A 15,426-nucleotide genomic window follows, 5' to 3' on the forward strand; every position below is an offset into this window, starting at 1 on the left:
TCTCTCTCTCTCTCTCTCCCAGCTCTCCACTTTAGTCGCTCTTAAAAACTTCACTCACTGTTTTAGTCCTTCCATATTTCTTGTTCTGGTATTTGTCTGTCTCATATTCGCTTTATGGCCACAGGAAGTTTGCCAGGACACAGAGACATTCGATTGTCTGCTTGTAACTTTGGTTGACAAGGAATTTAAGGCCGCTCTACAGTTTCACCCATTGGAAGTCACTAAGTAGAAACACCAGCTGAATGACGGGTATGGATGTGAAGACTTTGCGTGTCGTTGTAAAAAGATAACATAACATCCAATATCACTGTTACTGAGCAACTGGGGGGAAAACAGCACAGTATATATGCTATCAAAACCTCCTTGTCATCTCAGCAGTAAAATTCAAAATGTATACAGTCGAATGAACCATATGACTCACTTGTTAAAAAATACTTTTACACGAAAACACACAGTTTGTTGCAGTGGGCAGAGGTTGAATTCCTGGGAGATGAGGAACACAATCGCGTCTTTCATTAGATCTGTATGTTGTGGTTTTCTCTGTCAGTTGAAATATATTTAGACACTGTACAGGTCACTTAAAGAAAAAACAGAGAAATGGCTCCACTCTGTTATAGGTGTGCTATGCAGTACAGGTAGTTTCAGATTATTATGCATTTTACAGCCACACCTCATTTTAAATTTTAAAAGTTTAGTTGTGAAAGCAATTAGAGCCTCTCGAAATATAACACAATTTGGTTCTGGAGCTTGACTGTGAAAGTTCATCATTCATTTTAAGAATAGTTGTGTGAGAAAATGATCTTAAAATAACATTTCATCCACAAAATGACCAACTTTATATGTCAGTTACTCTCTGCGTGCTAGCTTGTATGCTCAGTGCTTCCCAAACATATGCATTTTTGCCGAATTGTTACAATATACAACACTTCCATCTGCGAGTAGTGCACCCTGAGCATGCCATGAGAACGCTACTTGGCCGTAACGCTAACGTTTTAGCAAAAGTACACTTGCTTGGAAAGTACCGAGCACACGACTGGAATGTGTGAGAGTTTGTAAACTGATGTTCTGGTATAGTTTTGCCGTTGTTAAGATCGGATTATCCCTTTATCTGGAGGCATGCAAGTACTTAAATTTTCTTCACAAATTTAAGGCAACACATGGTGAGTAACTGATATATAAATGCTCGTTTTACTGGTGAGATATTCCTTTAACTCAAGGTTGTGTCTCATAGTCTTCCTCAACATCAGTGCGCTGACAAAGGTTGTGAGATGTCGTTGAAAAATATAGAGAAAGGTCATAAATGGACCTTGAAATTATTGAGATTATTTACATTTTTAATTATAACTTCTTAGCTTTGCAACAGTATTAGAATCACAGCACTTGCAGTAAATTTTACCAAATTAACAACTGTGCAAAAAGTAGCCTGTAAAACCTTTATTTAAAGCAGTGAGTGAAAACACCGGCCCTGGCCAGGACTGGGTGTGCTGTACAGTATATCTGCAGGTTTAAGCCAGTGCCTCATAAAAAACATACTTGGCAGAAGAATCCCTTTGATCAGCTGGTGAAAAAAGATCTATCACTTCACTTTGGGTAAAATATATCACTACTTGACAACAGAATACAAATTCCTTTATATAGGTCTTGGGGTGAAACACACTATGTCGGAAAAATCTAAATTAGCGAATGGCTGATTGAAGTTTTGTATATCAAATCCCACAAAGCTGCGCAGCTTTACAGTGTAAATCCGTCAAAAAAAGGAACAGGACTGGCTGTGAGTTTGTGTACTCCTTTGCAATTTACTTTTTTACAAACTAGCAAACTGTTATTCATAGCTGATGAACACAACCAGACCACAAAATCTGGAGACAATTTATGAGGCATTAGCAAACTCTGGAGATGTGGGAGGAGAGGACAATAGAAATGATGAAAATAAAGTCCATATAATCAAAACAGACATAAAAAGCCAAGTTCCTCCAGAGGTTGATGAATTGCACTGAGAGGAGCATAAAACTGTATAAAACTATATTATGCCTGCACAGTAAAAATGCCTGCACATTTATGTGCTACCCCTTAACACAGAAGCACGCACATAAATACATGTAAGCAAACCTTACAAGAGGGAGGACAGAGACTGTACGACTTAGCCACTTAATTGATGCTCCTATGCAGTTTCTGACACTAACTCAGTGTTTTAGGATTGATCCTGAGACCTTGTAGGTTACGGTGATATATATACAAACACAAGCCCACCCTGTCGGCTATCCTACACAAAATGAGCTGCTGTTGAGGTGCCTCAGATCTTGCGTTTCTTCCACTGGGGCTCCTTGTCAGCTTCCTCATCCTCCTCTGATTCCTCTGCAAACACAGGCTCTGGCTGGGTGCTAAAGGGAAACAAAAGGGGTAATGAGGAAACTTTTTTTAGACATGTTCCCAGCAAAGCAATGAACTGCAAATTAAAGATAATAACTGGATGAGAGAACTGTGACGATACAAATGCTTTGAGAAGTTCAATAATAAAATTTTAGTGCTTTGGCTTTATTGTAAGTCCCAACCAAGCAAAGAGAGCTATGGCAGTGACTATGACAGAGCTCTGCAGCCAGGCTAAAGTGGTGTACTTTATCAGATTTATCTACCATAATGTATATCACTCGCATATTCTATTAAACTAGAGATCTTTTCCTTGCAGGACGTGGAATGGCCTGTTTGATTTGGCACACTGCTTTGTTCCACGTTTACATAGCTGTCTGAGTCTGATAGCGATCTAAAGTCATCCATTACTCTCCTTTCTGCAGTGTGAAGTGTGTACCTGTAAAACTGTACAACTCTTTAAACATTTATGTGTCACACCAGTAGGAAGAAACCCAAGTACCTTCACGATAGCATAAGCGTCAATCCCGATACTCGTCTTACACTGTCTGCTAATGAGAACAAACCCAGAAATGAGAGAAGATGATTGAGCATTGATACGTGTTTCTTACTGTGTGTACGCTGGGGCAACCCAGTAAGGGTTATCTGAAGCATCCTGGGCGTGACGTAGGATGGCCTCTCGTGGGTTACTGTCATCTGTTTTATCTAAAGCAATGTTCTTCACAATGAATGAAGACAGAGTTCCGCCATGAGCTGCCACTCTCCCTCCACGACCTGTCAGGACACATGATCACTGGATTAGATACAGATAAGACTTGTGTATGTAAAAAACACAGCTTTTTAATGTTGGACAGAGTTGTTCCAATAATAAAAATGTAACTGTGAGAACACTGTGCATGACTACATCATGACAAACTATTTTACCAACTCACAGAGACACACACAAACGTTAGCATACCATAGTTATAGCTTTTTATTTCAAAGAATGTGAAAACTTTCATCATAAAAAAACTTAAATCAAAGCTGCTGTCACAGAACTTGAAAATTCCCCAGTCTGGCACGCCCCAGTGGTTGTATAAACATGGCAGCAGTGTTAATTTTGCTAAAATTTGTTAAAACCGACTAAATACATTCATAAAACAACCTTTTCTCCATGACTAAAACAAGACGATGACGAGATGACACTAACGTTGTTAAACACTAACTGGGACTATGTCAACGTGCAATACTGTCACCTGAAAAACAAGAGACTAAAATCAAGTTTAAAGAAAATAATAACTTTACTAAAATCTCTCTTTATTTTCACTGACAAAAAAAGAGGAGACGAAATATTTTTGACTATTTTCATGTCCTGTGCTGCGCACGTTATCAGGACTACACCACCAGCACACAATACACAGTCAGGAGGACTCGGGAGTAACTTACTTACAAAGTCACTGGTTTTGGATTAACTAGATTGAATGAAATGTTTAATGTTTAATATCATCTTATGACTAGAACAGACTAAAACTGTCCTAAAACATTTACAATTTTCTTTGACTACAATAAAAATAAAATGGCCAAACTTTTAGTCAACTAAACCTAAGGAAAAAAAAACATCTGAGGTTGACTAAATATGGTAAAAACTAACCAGGACATTTGACACAGCATTAAGACTAAAGGCCTTTGCACACCAAGTCGGCATTTTTCATCCAAAATTGTACCTGATGCCACTGCTGACAGCCAAGGGAGGTAACTCCAGTGAAGACACACAAGGGAGGAAATGTGTCTTTCCATTTTACTTGTAAGTCACAGGTAACTGGTCTTAGGTATACGTACGTTTATCTATACAGGCAAGCTGTCTGTTTGATTTCACTCAATGACTTATGGAGACCGGGTGGGATTTAATAAGTTTATACATCCTCCCACTCCTTTGAGAATGTGTAAATCAAAGTAACTACACACTGACAATTGCTTTTTATTATGCTTTTCAGTATTTGTAACTGTTACATTCTTTCTGTCTGTCTGTGTTTTTGTATGTTCATGTCTCTTTTTACATGTTAGAAATGAATATCAAATGTCAAATGCCAAATTTTGTCTCATAATATGAATTTTCACAACGAAAAGAAGGTTTTTGTAGGTAACAGTTTTTATCAGATGACAGATTAAAAAAAGCACATTTGGAAAAAACAGACTTGGTGTGCAAAGGCTTTCAGACTACATATAAAAAATAGCTGACAAAATTAACACTGCATGACAGACAAATAAAGTTAAATTGAATTAGTCCATGTAAAGCCTGACTTCTATAGGACTGACTGTACATTTCTGTTTGTGTACAGATTAAAGAAACAAGATAAATCGTGTAAATTGGTGAGCATTAGACACGCTTGTTGATGTATTTTTGATTTTAGGAGAAACTCAGGCTTCTAGTTTCCCTCCGATTCCAGTCAAACGATGATATTTGATGGAACAGAACGTACTTTCCCCACTCATACACCCCCTCAAACAGCATGGGCAACACCGTGTTGCCATAGTATGATGCCATCTTGACGTAACATATGCCATATATTTTTATACTCAATATACTGTGCATCTTTCTACTAGTAAGAATGATATCAATCCTCTCTTCTAACTCTCCGCCAGAGAGCGAATAAGTATAGCTCCTAAAATGTTGAACTATTCCTTTCACTGTGTAATGTGCTAGGAAGACAATCAGAAATGTATCCATTAGATATACCACTGAAGAATTTGATTTAAGTTTATCACATTACATCACCCTGTATTATTATTGTTTTTTCATATAAAAATGCTACCGTTACTCTTTAACATAGCTGGATATACACAAGTGTTTTGCTCTGTTTTCCGCAGTATTTTATTTCAATTATTGGCATATTATTTTCATGTTGGTTTTTCATGGCCTCAGGTTCTGTTTTGTTCACATTCTTGCTCCAAAAGGTTGTGCGTAAACGCTGCACTGATCTCTACATACGTCTTTGCTGTTGGCTGCATTTGACTGCACTTAATGGAGTTTTTTTGGGGAGAAAACTTGCTGCTTTCCAAGGAGAACATTGTTACGGTTGTCTTAAAAGATCAAGGCTAGGATACACACGTGCATGTGCACACACACACTTACATTCCTGTACTTAAACACACAGGGATTTCCTGCTGTAGCTGGGCACTGAGGTTGTTTGGGGGATAGAGAGGCACCTCTTTCCATTGCTTGTAAGCATCCAGCCAACCACCAAACATTACCTTCCACTTATGCAAAGTAATTTCACACACAGAATAAACAATATAAAGACAGCCTGACATCTTAAAACCACTGGCCTGCTATCAAGTAGTTAACCTTATTTTTATAAAATGGACCTACATTTTCATTTTCAGGCTATCCAATTTATTTTTCTGTCTTTCTATCATCCTGTGACTCTACATGTTTTTATACTTGTGTACACAGTGATTCCTGATTCACTGTAATCTAGCTGAGCAGTGTTTTGTTTTACCTGTAAAGGCTTAATTGAGAAACGCTGCAGATTTTAATACAGCAAGTCAATCAAAGAAACACTGATATACTCAATATATCGATAAGAAGTGCCTTTGTACGCAAAACACTTTATTTGCCTAAGGGTGCTGCATCTTTTCAGAGTTTTGTTGTAAAGTGGACTAAAATTTCTTGCTCAATAATATTTTTCATGACCCTCTTATTCAAATTTGGTGACTGTATGTATTTTCCGTGGCAACCACGGAAAACCAAGCCCCAAGAAATTGTACTAGACTTTGATGCCAGTTTGCAAGAGTGGCCACACCGTATGAAAACAAATTCTGGGTCTGTTACGTGACACCATTGGGGCCAAAATGGCTTTTTCCAAAATACTTACATTGGGAAAGAGACATCTATAACGTTTACTGAGCGACACAACCCATGTTTTCCTATCAGAATTTGATCCATTCAAAAAACTGAAAGAGCCACATGTTTAAATAATTTTATACCCATTCAAGTTAGCGGAGGGCTAATTTGGAAGTAGCCAGCTCAGCTAGCGGAAGTTAGCTACATGGCTGGCAAGGTCTGGGTAATTTTACGCCCAGGAAGTTGAACTTTTTTGGCTTTGTGCTCCACCGAGCAACTTTGATAGGAGTGACTGGTGCTCTGCTTCCAACACCGTATCCAGTTCTCTTGTTACATCTGTGGTCTAAACTCTTTAGACATGTTTTTTTAATCCAATCTGAGGACAAACAAATTTGCACTGTATTGTACTGTGGAGGCATTATATAGTCATAGGTGCATATTACTGAGGGATTAGTGAGTGGAAAAGAAAAAACAAAACACGGCAGCAGCGAGCCAGCTGGAACACAACGATGCAGGAAATGTTGTCTGGCACCTCAGCTTATTGGAACTAAGCTCCAGCTGTATCCATGATTGTGCATAGGTGTGGCGTTTTTTGTGAGAGTGTGTATAACAGTAACAATACAAACAGGTTGACCATGGGTTACAGAGAAAGTTCACAATGCATCATTTTGTCCCAGCAGTTAAAAGGTATGAGTCAACAGCAGCCACAATGAATCTTTGAGAGGCCAAGTGGGAGCAGAGCTGTTATAGCTCTTGACTTCAGCTGGATTGCATAATAGCGGACACATCAACAACTGTGGATTTGTACATCTGCCTCAAACAGAATCATGCATTCATCCAAGTTAAGAACATGACTAATAATATGCTGTACAACGGTACAACTGTAGCTGTATAATGTTACTATATATACTCATATTCTAATGATGTTGTTTGTTGTGTGTTTTTGTTGTTACTCATTAGTTTGCTTTGTCTTGTCTCCCAGGGACTATTGCATGCCTTTCTTGTAACACTTTTGTCCAAATCCTTGTTACTTTTTTGTTTATTCTGTGAAGTTAATGTTTTGCACTAATAAAAGCAAAAAAACAAGAAAATAAGCATGTCACCTGGTCCGGACACAGGAGGCTCAGGCTTGTGGGATTTCTTTGGGTCAAGCCGGTCCTTCTCCAGCTGTTTCCGTGTACTCCGCTGCCGTGCCTCTCTGAACATGGGTAAGGCATGAGCTGGAGACACACAAGGTAAACAAGGATAATCAAGTTGCTTAGGTAACTACAAGATCACATAACACAGCCGCACAAATAAGCAGGCAAGGCTCCTGGCAATATGTTCAGTGTTTGAAGCTTGCGTATAGCGCTACGTCACTAAATGAAGACAGAACGCAAAGCTGAGATTTGGCAATGTTTTCGAACAGAACGTGCAGAAACACAATCTCGCCCGCTACTACTGCGCGCCTCGTAGAAGATACGCAGCATTTATGCAAAAATACACACACCTGTTTGACCTGCGGCAGGATCTCTGCTCTTGTGTACTCTTTCTGCCATAGTGCACACCAACATATTCATTATATCCCCCGTGTTTAGATTCAGACAATCACTCTGCCACTCTTCACACTTTTGTGAACTCTATCACAATAAAAGGCCCCCAGCACTTAAATCCACGAGTGTGCGAGTGAATGTGTGCATGAGTAAGTGTGAATGAGTGCCCTCAAAGGTGTGTGAGAGTGAGAGACTGCATGTGCGTGTGTGTGTGTGTGTGTGTGTGTGTGTGTGTGTGTGTGTGTGTGAGCAAGCATTTGTGTTTGTGTAAAGTGAGTGTATGCTCTGCTCTTATCCTCAGGGGTTACAAAGAGACACTTTAGTAAAGGGTTAGATAAAGTGATTTTCCATTCAGGAACCCTGTCCCTGTTCAGTGTTAATTCTTCTCCTCCACGCTACATTAAGCAAAAAGGTTACTGTTAACAGATTCCCTCGCTTTTCTCAATGGGCCATCACTTGCTTCCTGTCCCCTCTAATTTTCCAGTGCCAGGGCATCAAGTGCGTCACTCGCCACTTGTGGCAGTCAAATGCCTGCCTATTTCACACCCTGTTGGCATGGCAATGAAATCACATGATGCATCTGAAGTGGCTGCGGTAGCCCAAACAATAAATGGCATCTGTATTGGGCCTCGACAGCCAATCAGGGACGACGTGTCGGCAGCTGTTGCGTTCATGTAGGTTCATGACTTCAGTCCGAGGGCAAAAGAGTACGAGGCACGCACAGGATAGATGACAGCCTCGTGTGTTGGTGATATGACAGGATGACAGGTAGGAGGGGTGTGCGGAGTGGACCAGCGAGAGATCACGCCAGCAGAGGTGGGAGAGGCGGCTGTCCCAGGCGTGATCTGGCGTGACTGCAGACCACATGGCCGCTGCGTGGCACAGTGCCCCGCGGCTGTCGATCCACTCATCCTCACCCTACTCCATCAGCTAATGGGCCTGTGAAAGCCCTGAACACTCATTCTTCGCAGAGCCCCCAGTATGAGATAGTGCTTGAATGTTTCCGTGTGTGTAAGAGAGAGGACAGAAGGGAGAGAGGTAGCATGTCAATGAGGGTTCGTATTTTTGTTCTTTATGTAATATGAAATATGGTCTACTTGTCATATCCTACACTTGGCGAATGGCTGGCATTGTCTTGGTGATGTCGCTCCCTTGTCGTTAAAACACAGTGCCTTATGGTGAAGAGCAGGGTTAAAGGCTCAAGGTGGACTAAACTGCTGAAGGGCATTAAGACATCACTTCACTGTAGTTGCCTCAGTAATTGTTTACTGATGAAAAGGCGATGCACGGCAAGGCATGAGAGCAGGGAATACAGTTTATTAAGTGGCAAATTCCATCATTGCTAGAAGGAATAGACGAAACAGACTGTAAGTGTGTGTGAACAGACATGGAAGAACTTACGTGTAATAATGTAATCTTGCGTTAGGGTCTCTGCTTGTTTCTGCTTCCGCTGGCTCTTCACTACACACAGCTTAGCCCCTCTGGAAAAGAGCCAGTTGGTTACAAATGAGGCTATTGAACACATCACATAGGAAACAAGAGGTCAAAGTTGAGGCATACTTTTATTTTTTAATTCACCGAAAGAGAATTAAACCAACAGTGAATTTATCGCATTAACAATCCTTGGCAGCCACTGCCTATTGTCGAATTCATATTGGAAGTGGAAGTGCTGCAAAGGGCGCCTATTTGCTGTGTAGTGCTGCCCGCTTCCTTTTGGTGCCCATGTTAACTAGTTGGGCTGTTAACACAGGATACACCTCAGGCCCCGAGCTCCACAGCCAGCTCACTATCTGCAGCAGTAGTTTCAGCGTCTGCGAGATGTGAGCAAATCTAGATAGAAAGCACAATGATGATCTATTATGAATGTTATAAGGGATATATTAAATAAATTATCTCGTTATTTTAAATGATAATAGCATCCAATACTTCCACATATTTGTCAGTTGGTGTGTCCAGTGTGTACATGGCGTACTATTGCTTGTGTACCACAGAGCTTGATTGTCCAAAAAAACAAAACAAAAAACAAAACAAAAAAAACAGTAAGAAGACGTAAAGGAGCCTTAGTGTTTAGCGTAAGTGTATCTACATGATATTGGGTTATATTGGGAACAATAATAAATGACTCAGTTATGCTATTTGGTTTGGCTAACATGGAGACAGATGATGAACTCTGCTGCTGTTTACACTGTGTTTACGCCATGTTGATTGCAATGCACGCATATGTTATCCATGAAACAGGCTCTTACGTGTGTTTGTAATTGTTTTTGGTCAACAACAGACTCCTATGGCATGGCGGCGAGTTATTTCAGGCTGCAGATACACAGACGATAACTATTAGGATAAATTCATTGTTGGTTTGTAAGGTCTAAACTGAACGTACCTGTGGCTTTTAACAGGGTCATAGTAGACCTTGGCCAGTCCGTTCCCAGTTCCCACCATTATCTGGTTAAGTTTTGGGTGCCACAGGCAGCGGACGACGCTCTGGAACACACAGACGGACAGACACAACAAGATACAGTTAAGTGTTTTTTGTACAGTAACTGAAGGTGGGACATGTGAGGAAAGGAGGTCACGCTTTAAAACAGCAGCACACAGCAGACTGTAAACAACTCCCTCTCCTGCGGTTCAGATTTGTCCGGATGTTTCTGCTTCTCTGCGAACAAAAGGTAACAATCGACATATTTTAAGTATTGTGAGTGTGTGACCTGGGTTGGTTGTGGTACAGTGGGGATCAGTCCCAGCGTGCTCTGCTGCTCTAGTTGACTATATTTGGTTGTTGGGATGAGGGCTGGATCCCTCAGTCTGTGTGTGACAGATGGCCCAGTGCCAATAGGCAAATGTGACCACATTTATCCAGAGGTGTGTACGTGTGTGTGCGAGAGAGAGATAGAGGCGGAGAGCAAAAGAGGGGCAGAGGGAGAAATACAAACACAGTTGTTGGACAGTGATGAAGACCCTCTGTTCATTCTGTGATATGTGAGCTGCAGCAGAGAGCCGGACTCCCTGCAGTAGTGCCTCCTTTCTTCACACACACTATTAGAGCATCACAACCTCTTGTGTCATCGTGTATCTATGTCCAATGGTTGCACAGAATTTTTGAGGGAGTGTTTGTCTTTATGTGGAACAGAGTAGGCAATCTGGGGGGTGGGGGGGTGTAGGGGTGTAGGCTGGGGGGTGGGTAGGGTTATGACTGGGATGTCCAGATTCTGTGACAGTGAAAGCTGCTTAGTGCCCAGCTGTTAAGCTTCCCACCAGGATACCATGGGAAGGAGTCTCAATCACACACACACACACACACACGCACGCACGCACACACACAAGAGGACAGACACGTATGAAGACATGTATACTTGTATGTAGAGAAAACGTAAACATGGCTAGTTGGTTTTATGTCAATATTGCGATGAAAACTAAAAAAATCAACATATTGTGATCATTTATAACAATACATAAACTAACAGTCTGTATGCAGTAATATTCCTTCACCATATAAACAAATAAACTTAATAACATGTTCAAATATTTTCACCCAAGTATGCAACAAAATTAAGACTTTTGTGCCCATAGTGAATTAAAATCACTGACAATCTGTTTGAATTTTACACAAACCTCACACATACATATTGAAACCATCAGGCCAACTGCTCAGTGGCATGTCGCTCATCGGACAGATGAGGGTTAATCTGCTCAACCAGATCATGAGCCGGCTGTAACTGATAGAAAGATCTGGAAAATGCTTTTAACAGGATGTGCTTAAAGGGATACTTTGCTGATTTTCAAGCAGCTTTGCATCATAATAATGTGGGTTGTATGAGTAATGGAACTATGGTAAACTTCCCCTCCATCTTTCCAGCGCCCAAATCTCTCTGCCCATATCCCATATCACTTTTGGGTGGCTCTAGGGCGGTTGCTTGAACTACAGACTGTACTTCTACATTGTCTTATGTCCCTACGGACGCAAAGAGTATAGACGTGGATTGAGAGACAGAGCCTCCTAAAAACTCACACCAAACTCTGATATAACTGTAAAACTAAGCAGTTTTGTTAAAGCATAAACCAAGATTATGTTACTGTATCGCCTATTTCTAGCCTAAAATATCTTCTGAAACATAATTTAGTGCACTGTTTAGCTGTAATTCAAGATCATTTATTAGCAGCCGACCACCATATTGTTTCCTGCATTAAATCAGACAAGCTTGCATTATGTCACCCACCAGCACAAGCTTTAATTGGTACAATGCAGTCCAATGCATTCTGGAAGCTGTCAGGGTTTTTTTTTTTTTTACCTCTTGAGCAAAAGCAAATGCCACAGCCCTTTTCCTCTGTTTTCTCTAGCCATGTGGCACCAATGTCAACAGTATTTTACCTTTTTTTCTACTGCAAACACAGCCCACTTTTATGAAAAGACCCTCTTCCCAACAGTGAAATACTTTTTTTAAAATGAGCCTCAAATATTCCATTCATGTATTGTCAGATAGATGGTAACATGTATTAATAATTCAGATAAATCATTTAATAGGCACAAGTGTAAATATGTTTGCACTTTGCACTGTGGAAAATGCACTTAATATCTTAGGATAAAAACTGTTAATTTAATCTGTGAAAATCAGCTGTATTTGTCCTAAGGGAGATGCTGTACCCATAGAATGCTCAACACTTCTAAGAACATGTATCAACATGCATGCAATTGAAGTCTACCCACTGTGGGTGTGCGTCAGTGTAAATGTGTAATGGGTTATAAATTGCCCCGTCAGGGTTGCTAAAGCAGCATGGACAGTCCACACACGCGAGGGAAGGCAGAGACGACAGTTAGGAATTTCGTTACACTCTACAGGTGCTGTCAAAGCTCGAGGAATTCACCCCAACACGGCATAGCAACACAGCATAGCATGACCCAAATCAGGCAGTAAAACTAAAATAAAAGTGACAACACAGCCAGGTAACTGCAGCCCAGGCAAGGTCGGAAAACAACCTCCTCGGACCCAAACAAATCATTCTGTCAGCAGTGAAACAAGTCAAACAGAGAGAGCAGAGAAACCTAAAACAGACCAGTTCAGTGGGGCCCACCCCAGCTGGATCCACTGAGAAGCCCAGAGCCAAGCACTGCTCAGTCCAGTCCAACAGTAAAACTGCTTTCCAGATATTCAGAGCAGCATGTTTATACTCTAGGAACCCCTGTTTACGCTTCACGTCCACAAAATTACATCACATCGTGAAGAAGGAAACTTTAATCAGTCAGCTCTTCAGTAGCAGCCTTCTACGTCCCGTCAGATTAAAATACCAAAGGCTGATTATGGCTAAATAAGACAATAGCGACTCGCCCAATATGTACGTTGATTATGAAATAAAGTTATGCAGCACTAATGGGACACAACAGTCACAGCTGTGTTCCTTGTTTAGTCGCTGGTGAGTGGATCCAAATGTGCAATGCCTCTGACAGACTTGGCTACACAGGCCAACTGAATGCAGTAGGAGAAAGAAGAGCTGTAGACTTAGCACCTAGGCTACACACTGAGTGGGCACATGTCCGAGAAGTCTGTGATTAGTATGAACTGCCTTACAGGAACAACTGGCATTTACATCTTGCAAGATTTACTTGGGTAAGATGCACACAAAAAGAACAGAGTTAAGGCCGTCTTTCTACCTTTCAAGCTTGGCTGCTCTTACTGAGGATGAAAGACCAACCATTCGTATCAAAGGCCTCCCTGTAGAGCATGGCACAGGGAACAGTGTACTGTTTGAGAGCCATCAAGCATGAGATGGTAGGTGTAGCTGGGGTGAACAACAACTCAAGGTGACCCCAAAAATAGTTCACTATCTACAAAAATCTTATTCCAGGCAGAAAAAACATTATTAACACTGGGGAAGCCAGTTTAATTTGGGCTTCACCGGGCAAGAATCCCATAATAAACTTTGAGCATATTGTAATTTAAGTGGTCTGAGAGGAAATTAGACTTCTGCACCTCTTCTTGGCTTTGTTTTCAGGCTTTAAAATAATCTAGACTGTGACAAGAGAGTTAGGCCAATCACATCATTTCAGAGAGAGCGTTTCTATTGGCTGTTTTACAAATTCAGATACGTGTGCACGTCCCATCAGTGACAGCTTGATTCAATGGCGGAGAATCCTGCAGAGCAAAGATGTTGCAAAGCAGAAAAGACAGATGGACTTTAAAAATGAGAGTCTAAAAGAGAGTCTGACAATGAACAACAGAAAACACATGTCAATATAGGTGAGCGTTTTAGAGATGGAGAGATGGTGCTAATAGTTTAGCCTTCTGCTAACCGGGGCCAAAAGCTCTCTGCTGCAGCCTGAGGTTCGTGTTTATGTGGATAACGTCAGCTAGCTTTAGAGCCTCAAATCACAGTGTGTCCTCTGCCTCACTCCCCACTGCTACCAACAACCTCACCAGGAGAAGAGCTGGCAGCAGCTCATCAGATGGACCCCCAGTCAGCAGCTGCAGCAACCTGAATTCAGCCAAGTCAAACCCCAAATTCGGTGGATGGAGCCCAGACTCCATACAGGATTAGCAAACTTTCTGTTGCTGCCATTACACACATTAGACCCAGCGCTGCCACATGCCACAAGTCTGCTGTGACTCCTGGTGCTGGGGGGTTTGTATTGGCTGAATTTGAGTTCCATCTCCCAAGCTGTGTCCTGCTCTCGTCCTGGGGAGGCAGTTCACAGAAGCAGGGAGCGAGACACGGAAAAAACACGGGCTGAGTCAATGTGCTCCTTGGCAATGAAATAAAGTTAAAATAAGTCAGTTTATGGGAAACACTTGTTTAATGTATGAAGCACAGAGATACGCCTTACACCTGCGAGTCAAACTGAGTATCAGACTTCAAAATATTCAAACATAAGCACATCATATTACAGATGCTCCAAAGCCACCTTTCCTCTCACAATAGTGGGGATATTTTTACATTACTTATCACTATCATGCACAAACATTAATTTTAGGTTTGAGCAGATTTTGCAGCTGTATTTGTTTTTACAGGGCTTATTAATTTGCATTTTTACCATGTTATCAATGTCGTTAAAAACAGTGACTAAGAAACGTGATGTTGATCGGTCACATCTAGCTGATACCCAATCCATTTAATAAGGTCATTATTGGCACCAATATGGTTAATCTAATTGGTGGGCTGACACCTTTAAAAGTTTTAACTGTTTTTGGGGAGCAGTTTTTATGCCTTGATTACAGAGCATTAACAAAGAGATGACAGGAAATGAGGGACAGAGATGCAACAAAGGTCCACGCCAGATACGCGAAGTGCAGATGACCACAAAACACAGAGTACCAGAAGATGCACACATGCATGCAAGGTCCTATGTGAATGCACACGTACAGCACAAAAAGACATATGCACACATTTACAGAAAGTGCCTGGAGGCTGCAGGTTTAACTTCCATTTGACATCCAGCCAAAAGCTCAGCGCTTTGATAGTCAGCATGGCCTCACCTGGTTCCTGCCCTTTTTGATGGACTAAGATAAGCTTAAGAGTGTCTGAAGTATTTATCAAATGGGCCTAAAACAGCCTCCGCTCCCAAGCGTACCCCAGAATCCAGGTCTGGGGTTATGTAGACTGTTTAGTTAGAAATGATTGGTGGCCCTTCCTTTCACTCGCCTGCCTGGTACGCCACTTTATAAAGGCTGCACTTAAATTCTCGGGCCATCCGAGAAGCAGACGGCTGATGTAAAC

The 15,426-nt window shown here is 41.3% G+C and overlaps 1 protein-coding gene across 1 annotated transcript in view; it reads right to left on the minus strand.

Moving 5' to 3' along the window:
* Positions 1 to 1,314: 1,314 nt before the first annotated feature.
* The window catches only part of LOC125906187 (WD repeat-containing protein 70), a 48,198-nt gene continuing 34,086 nt past the window's right edge, over positions 1,315 to 15,426 (minus strand). The window contains exons 14-18 of the mRNA XM_049604650.1: positions 10,103 to 10,203; positions 9,124 to 9,203; positions 7,294 to 7,410; positions 2,979 to 3,141; positions 1,315 to 2,381 (exon numbers count right to left, since the gene is read on the minus strand). Coding sequence (XP_049460607.1) covers positions 2,294 to 2,381; positions 2,979 to 3,141; positions 7,294 to 7,410; positions 9,124 to 9,203; positions 10,103 to 10,203 — 549 coding nt within the window. The 3' untranslated portion in view covers positions 1,315 to 2,293. The remainder of the gene's footprint in view (positions 2,382 to 2,978; positions 3,142 to 7,293; positions 7,411 to 9,123; positions 9,204 to 10,102; positions 10,204 to 15,426) is intronic.

Source organism: Epinephelus fuscoguttatus, linkage group LG18 (assembly GCF_011397635.1).
Source record: "Epinephelus fuscoguttatus linkage group LG18, E.fuscoguttatus.final_Chr_v1".
Classification (NCBI taxonomy): Eukaryota; Metazoa; Chordata; class Actinopteri; order Perciformes; family Serranidae; genus Epinephelus; species Epinephelus fuscoguttatus.